A 12,684-nucleotide genomic window follows, 5' to 3' on the forward strand; every position below is an offset into this window, starting at 1 on the left:
TAATAGGAATGAACAAAATTATTAATACACTAAAGAACTGTGCCTTATGTGCTTTTGTGAGACTGACTGACGATAACAATGCATTGTTAAATTTCGCTTTCATCAAGATTCTACACAAACGTGTTCAATACACTTCTTTGAGCTTGACTGCCGCTAAAATGGCATTGCTCAGTGTAATTACAAACAATGTATAAAGAACGTTTCAAAAACACTAAGCACTTCAAATATGTGCTTGCAGCACGTCTTTAGCTTTCAAACTTAAAATATAGTGTTTACTATAATTGAAAACAGATTTATGGGAATAAACAAAAATAATGAGAATCGAAAAAACTGTGTCTAAAGTGCTTTTATGAGCTTCTCTGACGTTGAAAATGCATAGTTTATTGTCACAATCAACAAAGTAATAGTCAGGTACAAAATCTCTAAAACAAAAATTTAACTGTAAACAAAGCATTGGTAATGAACATAATTAAAGCATCCTTAAGTGTCATTAAAAACAGAGTATTAAGAATGTTTAAAAACACTCAACCCTTCTGGACTGTGCTTAAAGGACTTCTTTGAGCTTATCTGACGCTGAAAATGCATTGTTCAGTGTCACAGTCAACAAAGTATTAGAAATGTACAAAAACACAAAACTCTTCAAATATGTGTCTTTCAGCTTGTCTGACGCTTTAAATATAGTGTTTAATTGAATTATTAACAGATTAATAGGAATGAGCAAAATTAATAATACACTAAAGAACTGTGCCTTAAGTGCTTCTGTGAGACTGACTGACGATAAAAATGCATTGTTAAATTTCGCTTTCAACAACGTAAGAGAAATGTACAAAGTCATCAAGATACTATAGAAACGTGCTCAATATGGCTGCCGCTAAAATGGCATTGCTCGGTGTAATTTCAAACCATGTATAAACAACGTTTCAAAATCAATAAGCACTTTAGATATGTGCACGCAGCACGTTACTTGTCTGACGCCTAAAATGCAATGTTAAATTTAAGTGTAAACAAAGTATTGGGAATGAACATAATTAAGTTCAGTGTCATTACAGAGTATTAAGAATGTTTAAAAACACTCAACACTTCAGGACTGTGCTTAAAGGACTTCTTTGAGCTTATCTGACGCTGAAAATGCATTGTTCAGTGTCACAGTCAACAAAGTATTAGAAATGTACAAAAACACAAAACTCTTCAAATATGTGTCTTTCAGCTTGTCTGACGCTTTAAATATAGTGTTTAATTGAATTATTAACAGATTAATAGGAATGAGCAAAATTAATAATACACTAAAGAACTGTGCCTTAAGTGCTTCTGTGAGACTGACTGACGATAAAAATGCATTGTTAAATTTCGCTTTCAACAACGTAAGAGAAATGTACAAAGTCATCAAGATACTATAGAAACGTGCTCAATATGGCTGCCGCTAAAATGGCATTGCTCGGTGTAATTTCAAACCATGTATAAACAACGTTTCAAAATCAATAAGCACTTTAGATATGTGCACGCAGCACGTTACTTGTCTGACGCCTAAAATGCAATGTTAAATTTAAGTGTAAACAAAGTATTGGGAATGAACATAATTAAGTTCAGTGTCATTACAGAGTATTAAGAATGTTTAAAAACACTCAACACTTCAGGACTGTGCTAAAAGCACTTTTTTAAGCTTGTCAGACGCTGCAAATGCATTGTTCAATGTCACTATCAACAAAGTAATAGGAATGTACAAAATCAATAAGACGCTGCAGAAATGTGTTTAAAGCGATTCTTTGGGCTTTTCAAACGCTAAAAATGCATTGATTAATGTCACTCTCAATACAGTAACAAAAATTTTCAAAATAATTTTTGTACACTATCAGCAAAGTGATCGGAGTGTTAAATTTAATTATTAACAAACTTTTAGGAATAAACAAAATTAATAAAAAACTAAAGAACTGTGCCTAAAGTTCCTCTATGAGTCTGTCTGAAGCTGAAAATGCATTGTTTAATTTAACTGTAAACAAAGCTTTGGTGATGAACATAAATAAAGCATCGTTAAGTGTCATTAAAAACAAAATAATAAGAATGTTTAACACTCAGAGTATTAAGAATGTTTAAAAACACTCAACCCTTTAGGACTGTGCTTAAAGCACTTCTTTGAGCTTATCTGACGCTGAAAATGCATTGTTCAATGTCACTATCAACAAAGTATTAGAAATGTAAAAAAACACTAAACACTTCAAATATGTGTCTTTCAGCTTGTCTGACGCTTTAAATATAGTGTTTAATTGAATTAGTAACAGTTTAATAGGAATTTACAAAATACACTAAAGAACTGTGCCTAAAGTGCTTCTGTGAGACTGTCTGACGATAACAATGCATTGTTAAATTTCACTTTCAACAACGTAAGAGAAATGTACAAAGTCATCAAGATACTATAGAAACGTGCTCAATACACTTCTTTGAGCTTGACTGCCGCTAAAATGGCATTGCTCAGTGTAATTATAAACAATGTATTAAGAACGTTTCAAAAACACTAAGCACTTCAAATATGTGCTTGCAGCACGTCTTTTAGCTTTCTGACGCTTAAAATATTAGTGTTTACTATAATCGAAAACTACGACGGCGTATTAGGGCCACTAAAGAAAAAATTTTTTTTTATTTGTTCTGAGATTAAAGTCGATATTATTCTGAGATTAAAGTCGATATTATTCTGAGATTAAAGTCGACATTATTCTGAGATTAAAGTCGACATTATTCTGAGATTAAAGTCGATATTATTCTGAGATTAAAGTCGAAATAATATGGCCATAGCAGCCGCCTCGTGTTAAAATGAGTGATGTTCATGATTTGGTGAAGTTATACTTTCGCATCGGTTTTACGAATAAAGAAATCCTCAATCTCTTGGCACAACAGCACCGGATTGTTATTAGCATAAGGACGCTGAAACGGATTTGCAGTAAACTGCATTTATTTAGAAGAAAGAACCAGACGGACTTAGAGGAAATCTTCTCTTTTGTTGAAGCGGAACTTGCGGGCAGTGGCAGGCTACAAGGCTATCGGTGGTTACATCTCCGTGCTGTTCGAAGAGGGTTTGTAGTTTCACAGGAGACGATGAGAATGATCATCAAAATGATCGATCCCGAAGGAGTGCAACTCCGGCGCGCTCGGCGTCTGCGCCGTCGCCAGTACTGCAACCGAGGCCCCAACGCTTTATGGCATATGGACTCGTACGATAAACTAAAGCCTTATGGCATTGCTATAAATGGTTGCATTGACGGATTTAGTCGCCATGTCATGTGGATGGAGGCGTACAACACGAATAACGACCCAAAAGTAATTGCGGGTTATTGGATAAGCACAGTAACGCGCATTGGAGGCTGCCCTCAGCGCCTGCGTGCCGATCCAGGTACTGAGAATGGGCATGTGAGGGAAATGCAGATGTTTTTACGCAGAAATCACTCGGACCCTTACGCAGGAGAGAGAAGTTTCATTTATGGATGCAGCACGGCAAACCAACGCATAGAATCGTGGTGGGGCATTCTGCGTAAACAAAGTGGACAGTTCTGGATGGACATTTTCCAGACGCTCAGAGATGATGGACATTTTTCCGGTGACTTCTTGGACAGAAATCTGATACAGTTCTGCTTCCTTAACCTAATTCAGGTAGGCTCTATAGCCACAGGCTACACCTTCTGTATTTATATTCATCAGTTATGTATTGCCAGATTGTTTTCATTAAGCTACCTTCACTACATTTGATCAGAAACAGCTATAGTCTGTAATTAATCTGTCTATTAATCTAAACCATTTATTAATGTAATAGCACCACCAAAAGGTATTATTTTGTTGGCAGACAATTCCAGGCACAAGTCACACTTACAAAAAAGTCCAGCAACATTGCTGTCACATTCAGTTGTACCAGCAAAACACACTACTATGTTAGTGCCACTGCTGTGATGATAATATTCTACCACCAAAATAGCTTTACCAACAAATCAGCTGCGATCTCATCGTACCAGCAGTCTTTTACCACTAATGGTCAAGTTAGGGGTTGGCTGATAAATTGTGGAGCAAGAGACGAGGCACGGTGACTAATTGTAGGTGTGCTTGGTAAACTGGTCATTGAAGCCAGGTATAAGATGTTGACAATATAAAGTTTTGATAATATTTTAATGACGTATATGTTTAACTAAATTTATGACTCAACACAGGCTTTGTAAGCATAAGTGTCCCATATATTGATGGTAAATGTTCTGTGCATATTTTTTGTTGGGACAGTAGTTGAACTAAGTTTTACATATTTATGTTCATGCAGGAGGAACTAGACGAAGTTGTGAGGACATGGAACTCCCATCAAATAAGGTCAAGGCCAGGAATTCCAGGAGGACGCCCAATTTTAATGTACTGTATGCCACAGATTTATGGTGCAGGGGAGGACAAACTCAAATATGTGCTTCCAGAAGAGGTCACTGTTTGCAAAGAGGAATGCACCCCAAAATCCCAGTTCCCCTGTGATGAAACAGTCTTTGAGCTCTGTGCTCTTCTTATTGATGAAAATGGCTGGGATGCTCCTGTTGATGCATACCATGCAGCTGAACTGTACATTCTCTTAAGAAATCAAATACTAGATAATATCTAGAACTGAGCTTCTCAACACCAGCTATGGGGACCCACTGATGAGTGGGTTCTCGGAACTGAAGTTACTTTCTAATAGATTGTGTCTGTAGTTATATTAAAATAAATGATGTGTTTATATGCATGCATCTGACAAAATAAAAATTCAATAATTTCACATATATGGTGTCACGGCGTATTAGGGCCACTAAGGAAATTTTTTTTTTTAATTTGTTCTGAGATTAAAGTCGATATTATTCTGAGATTAAAGTCGATATTATTCTGAGATTAAAGTCGAAATAATATGGCCAAAGAGTAGGTCGTAGTACGTCGTAGGCTTGTCAGTTCAGAATAGCGAGAATGCAAGCACGCATCCTAGGTTTCACCTACGAGTTGTGACGAGGACTGCTGTAATTACCATCAGTCAAGAGGTACGTTCTTAAACTGGTACTTTTTAATGCTCTATTAATGTTATAGCCGGTTAATGCAATGCATTAACAATGGTTAGCGTACTATTAGCGTCATATTTTGGACCTAATGCATAACAGGCAAAATCGTAAGTTTATAATCGGAGTTGGTCTACTGTAATGAATTTAATGCGAGGCTGTAATTAAGCCACACACGTTTATCTGAGTGAAACGTCACCCTATACGCCGTAGCTATTGTCCGCTTAAATTGTCATGACATTAAAGTCGTAATGATTGCGAGATTAAAGTCGTAATGATTGCGAGATTAAAGTCGTAATAATTACGACATTAAAGTCATAATGATTGCGAGATTAAAGTCGTAATGATTGCGAGATTAAAGTCGTAATAATTACGACATTAAAGTCATAATGATTGCGAGATTAAAGTCGTAATAACTGCGAGATTAAAGTCGAAATAATATGGCCAAAGAATGTGCAGCCGTCTAGGCTTGTCAGTTCATAGAAGCGCGAATGCAAGCACGCATCCTAGGTTTCACCTACGAGTTGTGACGAGGACTGCTGTAATTACCATGTCAAGAGGTACGTTCTTAAACTGGTACTTTTTAATGCTCTATTAATGTTATAGCCGGTTAATGCAATGCCCAGGTAGCCTGATCATTCTTACATGGTTAGCGTACTATTAGCGTCATATTTTGGACCTAATGCATAACACAGGCAAAATCGTAAGTTTATAATGGGAGTTGGTCTACTGTAATGAACTTAATGCGAGGCTGTAATTAAGCCACACACGTTTATCTGAGAGAAACGTCACCCTATACGCCGTAACTATTGTCCGCTTAAATTGTCACGGAGATAGAGAGAGAGAGAGAGAGAGAGAGAAAGAGAGAAAGTAACGTAAACGTAAACAAAGCTTAACGTCGCTCGTACTAAAACAACGACCCAACTAAACTTTTTTAAACTATGTTGTTTTAGTATTTTAGGCTACACTAAAAACCTTGTTCGTGCTGATTTATAGTCCCCTTTAAAAACGCTCGTCAGTGGTTTTATTAATCCGAGATTTTGTGAGGTTTCTTGTAGCCTTTGTCATCATGTATTTGTATTTTATTCTGCAGTTACCAATGGCAGAGAAACTATCAGATTTATTAACCTTCCTGAGGGATAGAGGTGTCTCGGAAGATGCAATTCATTTGATGGAAGAGCAAAAGGTAGTGCTTTGTTTATAATATTAAGGGTTATAATTATCTTGGTCTGATCTACTTGGTTTGTATACTTTTTATATCCACTGTATATGTGTTGGAAATTACATTCAGACTCCATTCTGTGTCATTACTCTCTTGCACTGTCATTGCAATATATGGTTATTTAATTTCTATCTGAATATCTATGGGTTGCTTTGGATAACAGGATTTACGTCATATGTAACCTAGAAGCATCCTAAATGATTAAATGATTGGCTATGTTAGGTCTGACAGAAATATGCACCCTAACAGGGTCCTTGTATGGAGTTTATATGTTCTCCCTGAAGTCCATGTAGGGTTTTTTTCGGGAGTCCAAAGACATGCAATCAGGCCTAATGAAGCTGCTAAAATTGCCTGAGTGTGTGTTTGTGTGTCAGAAAAATATTAATTTACACTAGAAGTATTAATACACAATCAATTACTACTAAATTGTACGAATGCTTAGGACATTTTTGCCAGTAGTCATATTCCAAGAATACTGCTACAATACAATATTACTGGATGTGTACATGGTGTACATGTATGATAACAAGTGCGTCAACTGCATTATATGATGTCCAAAAACATCAGTATCAAAAGACATCTATTTTATCAGTTGTTATCGCATTCACAGAGCCTCTGTGTGAGACTCTGTCTATGTGATCCTTCTTTGCAGACAATATTAAAACTCTTTACACTCACAATCCAGTCTTTAAGGTATTTTTTAAAGGTCTGCCCTGATATGGACTGGATACCTGTCTGGGGTGAATAAAGTGGTGGTGAAACAGACAATGAATTAATGAATAATTCTTATTAGTCACAATTTTTAACACACATTTTTCTTAACTTTTTTACAGATTGACAGAGATGTCATCATGCTAATGGAAGATGCAGAACTGGCCAATTACCTCCCGTCATATGGAGACAGGATTGCTCTGTTTAATTTTTGTAGGCACCAGACGCCCTCTGCAAAACGAAAGTTAGGTCTTTTTGAAAAGCTAAGGGAGAAACTTAAACTCAGAAAGGAAAAAGATAAAGGTGAAGAGGAACCACAAACCTCAAAAAAGACAAGGGGTCGAGCAAGACAATCAACACGCATTATTGAAATTGGATGGGTTCACAATGACAATGAAGTCACAAAACAGGTCAGAGCAAAACAAGGTGGGGGGACAAGAAAAGTTTCAATTAACATTCAAGCAGGCTATTATGAGATACTAAAAGAAGGAAAGGCCTTATTTTTTCCAGATGGCACATCTAGCAAAGGTCCCGAATCCAACTTTGACTTTGAAGTTTGGGACTTCAAGCAAAATCCTCTTCTGAAAGACATCTCTGTTGAAATGATTTTAAACACTGTCAAATTCTCTGTGTTGCGCTTCTACATAGCAACTCGACCAAAACCAGCGCTGACTGAAGAATCTGGTAACAACCCTGATCAAGTTGCCTTCCAAGAGCCTGATTTTTTGGCACATAGTAACAGGCTAAGATCTATGTCCACACCAGACAGAGATCTGCAAGATCAGATAGGTGAATCTGAAGACTCCTTGCCAGACATGTTCATTTTTTCTGAACAAACAGGGGAAACACAATCCATAAGGAATACACAACTCCCTGCTAGGACTGATCATGTTGCAAGCACAATTGTTGGTGTCATCAGTGATTCCATCACTTTGTCTGTAGAACCAGAGTATGCTTCTGAAGAGGTCAGTTCACATGCCATAGTTGCAGATTTATCTGATCCTGAGATCTCTTTTGGTGCACAACAAACAGGAGACAATGACTCTCTCAGTGACACTTTAATCTACGTGCCTGATGAGTTACCTCTAAGCCACCCTTCTGCTTTGTCTACTAGGATTTTGGTCTTACACTATTCAAACAGTTTCAACGAGATGATAGAGGCTTTTTCTGACCCTGAGATTATGGAAACATCAATGACGGTAAGACGCCTTCTTCCTGACAGCTCAGTGGAAGCCGGTACTGGGTCCGGTGTTCTAAGGGATGTCTACAGTTGCTTTTGGGTGGAATTCTATGAACGGTGTACCCTTGGAACAACCTTAAAAGTACCTTTCCTTAGGCATGATTTCAATGCTGCAAAATGGACAGCAGCTGGGCGAATTCTTGTCAAAGGATTTCAAGATTGCAAATATTTACCAATCAAGCTGGCGCCACCATTTATTGAAGAGGTCTTATTTGGTACTGTGTTCAGTGATCTGAATGCACACTTTCTACAGTTTGTGAGCTGCCAAGATCGAGATATGCTAAGTCAAGCTCTAGATGACTTTACCTCTGTTGATTTTGATGACCTATTGGAAATTCTTAACAGTTATGAATGCAGGAGGAGAGTTACTGCCACCACTCTGCCAGAAATTCTTAAAGAGCTATCTCATAAGGAGCTTGTGCAAAAACCAAAGTTTGTCATTGACTGCTGGAATGAGATAACACGGGTAGAGATGACTCTCAGTTATGAGGAACTGACCAAAATGTACAGTGACCTGAAGCCGACACCAAAAAAAGTGGCAAAAATGTTAAAGTTTCCGAAAGAAATGACAACAAAGCAAGCAGAAGTTGCCACACACTTAAAACGATACATCAGAGAACTTGATGAAAACAAGCTTGGAAAATTTTTGAGGTTCTGCACAGGCTCTGATTTAGTGGTGTCGGATGTTATTGAGGTGGAGTTCATTGTCCAGAGCAATTTCACAAGGAGGCCTATTGGACGTACATGTGGGATGCTCATACATCTCTCTGAGAGCTATGATCATTTTCCTGACTTCCGCTCTGAATTTAATGCTGTTCTGGAGAGCAACATCTGGGTGATGGACATTGTGTAGTAATAACATGTCAAAAGCTTTTTCTTTGGACCGGGATGTCCTAATTTTAAACATAGATTGTATTGACGCATATACACATAAGTGATATTCTGTGCAGCAAGTATGCATGTTTGCATTCTTGCTGCACATAATATTGCTTGTGTGTATATGCGTCAATACAAACTATGTTTAAAATTAAGACATCCCGGTCCAAAGAAAAAGCTTTTGACATGTCCTACAAACAGAAAATGTAATTTTATGCAAACATTTTATGTTGGATGATGTTGTTATTGCATAATTACATACATACATGTTGTTTGAAAAGTATAGTATGTTCAGTTTGATACAGTATTAAGTTGCAAAATTAATAATAACTACTATAAAAAAACAAAGGACTTGAAAAAGGCAAAAGTTTCTAGGGCATTAGTATATTACTTTTGTATGGAGATTTTTGTTGTTCTCATTTACCCTGTTTTTGCCTTGAATTTTAGTATTAAAAAGTTTGTGTATGTAATACTTGTCTAGCCTGTTCCTTGTCTATAGATAGACACCATATATGTGAAATTATTGAATTTTTATTTTGTCAGATGCATGCATATAAACACATCATTTATTTTAATATAACTACAGACACAATCTATTAGAAAGTAACTTCAGTTCCGAGAACCCACTCATCAGTGGGTCCCCATAGCTGGTGTTGAGAAGCTCAGTTCTAGATATTATCTAGTATTTGATTTCTTAAGAGAATGTACAGTTCAGCTGCATGGTATGCATCAACAGGAGCATCCCAGCCATTTTCATCAATAAGAAGAGCACAGAGCTCAAAGACTTTCATCACAGGGGAACTGGGATTTTGGGGTGCATTCCTCTTTGCAAACAGTGACCTCTTCTGGAAGCACATATTTGAGTTTGTCCTCCCCTGCACCATAAATCTGTGGCATACAGTACATTAAAATTGGGCGTCCTCCTGGAATTCCTGGCCTTGACCTTATTTGATGGGAGTTCCATGTCCTCACAACTTCGTCTAGTTCCTCCTGCATGAACATAAATATGTAAAACTTAGTTCAACTACTGTCCCAACAAAAAATATGCACAGAACATTTACCATCAATATATGGGACACTTATGCTTACAAAGCCTGTGTTGAGTCATAAATTTAGTTAAACATATACGTCATTAAAATATTATCAAAACTTTATATTGTCAACATCTTATACCTGGCTTCAATGACCAGTTTACCAAGCACACCTACAATTAGTCACCGTGCCTCGTCTCTTGCTCCACAATTTATCAGCCAACCCCTAACTTGACCATTAGTGGTAAAAGACTGCTGGTACGATGAGATCGCAGCTGATTTGTTGGTAAAGCTATTTTGGTGGTAGAATATTATCATCACAGCAGTGGCACTAACATAGTAGTGTGTTTTGCTGGTACAACTGAATGTGACAGCAATGTTGCTGGACTTTTTTGTAAGTGTGACTTGTGCCTGGAATTGTCTGCCAACAAAATAATACCTTTTGGTGGTGCTATTACATTAATAAATGGTTTAGATTAATAGACAGATTAATTACAGACTATAGCTGTTTCTGATCAAATGTAGTGAAGGTAGCTTAATGAAAACAATCTGGCAATACATAACTGATGAATATAAATACAGAAGGTGTAGCCTGTGGCTATAGAGCCTACCTGAATTAGGTTAAGGAAGCAGAACTGTATCAGATTTCTGTCCAAGAAGTCACCGGAAAAATGTCCATCATCTCTGAGCGTCTGGAAAATGTCCATCCAGAACTGTCCACTTTGTTTACGCAGAATGCCCCACCACGATTCTATGCGTTGGTTTGCCGTGCTGCATCCATAAATGAAACTTCTCTCTCCTGCGTAAGGGTCCGAGTGATTTCTGCGTAAAAACATCTGCATTTCCCTCACATGCCCATTCTCAGTACCTGGATCGGCACGCAGGCGCTGAGGGCAGCCTCCAATGCGCGTTACTGTGCTTATCCAATAACCCGCAATTACTTTTGGGTCGTTATTCGTGTTGTACGCCTCCATCCACATGACATGGCGACTAAATCCGTCAATGCAACCATTTATAGCAATGCCATAAGGCTTTAGTTTATCGTACGAGTCCATATGCCATAAAGCGTTGGGGCCTCGGTTGCAGTACTGGCGACGGCGCAGACGCCGAGCGCGCCGGAGTTGCACTCCTTCGGGATCGATCATTTTGATGATCATTCTCATCGTCTCCTGTGAAACTACAAACCCTCTTCGAACAGCACGGAGATGTAACCACCGATAGCCTTGTAGCCTGCCACTGCCCGCAAGTTCCGCTTCAACAAAAGAGAAGATTTCCTCTAAGTCCGTCTGGTTCTTTCTTCTAAATAAATGCAGTTTACTGCAAATCCGTTTCAGCGTCCTTATGCTAATAACAATCCGGTGCTGTTGTGCCAAGAGATTGAGGATTTCTTTATTCGTAAAACCGATGCGAAAGTATAACTTCACCAAATCATGAACATCACTCATTTTAACACGAGGCGGCTGCTATGGCCATATTATTTCGACTTTAATCTCAGAATAATATCGACTTTAATCTCAGAATAATGTCGACTTTAATCTCAGAATAATGTCGACTTTAATCTCAGAATAATATCGACTTTAATCTCAGAATAATATCGACTTTAATCTCAGAACAAATAAAAAAAAAAATTTTCTTTAGTGGCCCTAATACGCCGTCGTAGAAAACAGATTTATAGGAATAAACAAAAATAATGAGAATCGAAGGAACTTTTTCTAAAGTGCTTTTTTGAGCTTCTCTGACGTTGAAAATGTATAGTTTAATGTCACAATCAACAAAGTAATAGTCAGGTACAAAATCTCTTAAACAATACAGAAATGTTTAAAATGTGCTTCTTTGTTTACTTGTCTGACGCCTAAAATGTAATGTTAAATTTAAGTGTAAACAAAGTTCTGGGAACGAACATAATTAAGGAATCGTTCAGTGTCATTACAGAGTATTAAGAATGTTTAAAAACACTCAACACTTCAGGACTGTGCTAAAAGCACTTCTTTAAGCTTGTCAGACGCTGCAAATGCATTGTTCAATGTCTCTATCAACAAAGTAATAGGAATTTTTAAAATCAATAAGACGCTGCAGAAATGTTTTTAAAGCGATTCTTTGTGATTTTCAAACGCTCAAAATGCATTGATTTATGTCACTCAATACAGTAACAAACATGTTCAAAATAATTTTTGTACACTATCAGCAAAGTGATCGGAGTGTTTAATTTAATTATTAACAAACTTTAGGAATAAACAAAATTATTAAAAAACTAAAGAACTGTGCCTGAAGTTCCTCTATGAGTCTGTCTGAAGCTGAAAATGCATTGTTTAATTTAACTGTAAACAAAGCATTGGTAATGAACATAATTAAAGCATCCTTAAGTGTCTTTAAAAACAGAGTATTAAGAATGTTTAAAAACACTCAACATTTCAGGACTTTGCTAAAAGCACTTTTTTAAGCTTGTCAGACGCTGCAAATGCATTGTTTAATGTCACTATCAACAAAGTAATAGGAATGTACAAAATCAATTAGACGCTGCAGAAATGTGTTTAAAGCGATTCTTTGGGCTTTTCAAACGCTAAAAAT

At 37.1% G+C, this 12,684-nt stretch overlaps 2 protein-coding genes across 2 annotated transcripts; one reads left to right on the top strand and one right to left on the bottom strand.

Moving 5' to 3' along the window:
- Positions 1 to 2,823: 2,823 nt before the first annotated feature.
- On the top strand, positions 2,824 to 4,752 carry LOC134322670 (uncharacterized). The gene is made up of 2 exons (XM_063004077.1): positions 2,824 to 3,639; positions 4,292 to 4,752. The coding sequence occupies exons 1-2, from the start codon at positions 3,088 to 3,090 to the stop codon at positions 4,613 to 4,615; spliced, it is 876 nt and encodes a 291-aa protein (XP_062860147.1). The 5' UTR covers positions 2,824 to 3,087; the 3' UTR covers positions 4,616 to 4,752.
- Positions 4,753 to 9,862: 5,110 nt separating this feature from the next.
- On the bottom strand, positions 9,863 to 11,561 carry LOC134323741 (uncharacterized). Its single transcript, XM_063005326.1, has 2 exons — positions 10,728 to 11,561; positions 9,863 to 10,075 (listed from the first exon to the last, which is right to left on the bottom strand). Exons 1-2 carry the CDS (start codon positions 11,559 to 11,561, stop codon positions 9,863 to 9,865), a joined length of 1,047 nt encoding a protein of 348 aa, XP_062861396.1.
- Positions 11,562 to 12,684: the final 1,123 nt, after the last annotated feature.

Source organism: Trichomycterus rosablanca, chromosome 1, assembly GCF_030014385.1.
Source record: "Trichomycterus rosablanca isolate fTriRos1 chromosome 1, fTriRos1.hap1, whole genome shotgun sequence".
Taxonomy (NCBI): domain Eukaryota; kingdom Metazoa; phylum Chordata; class Actinopteri; order Siluriformes; family Trichomycteridae; genus Trichomycterus; species Trichomycterus rosablanca.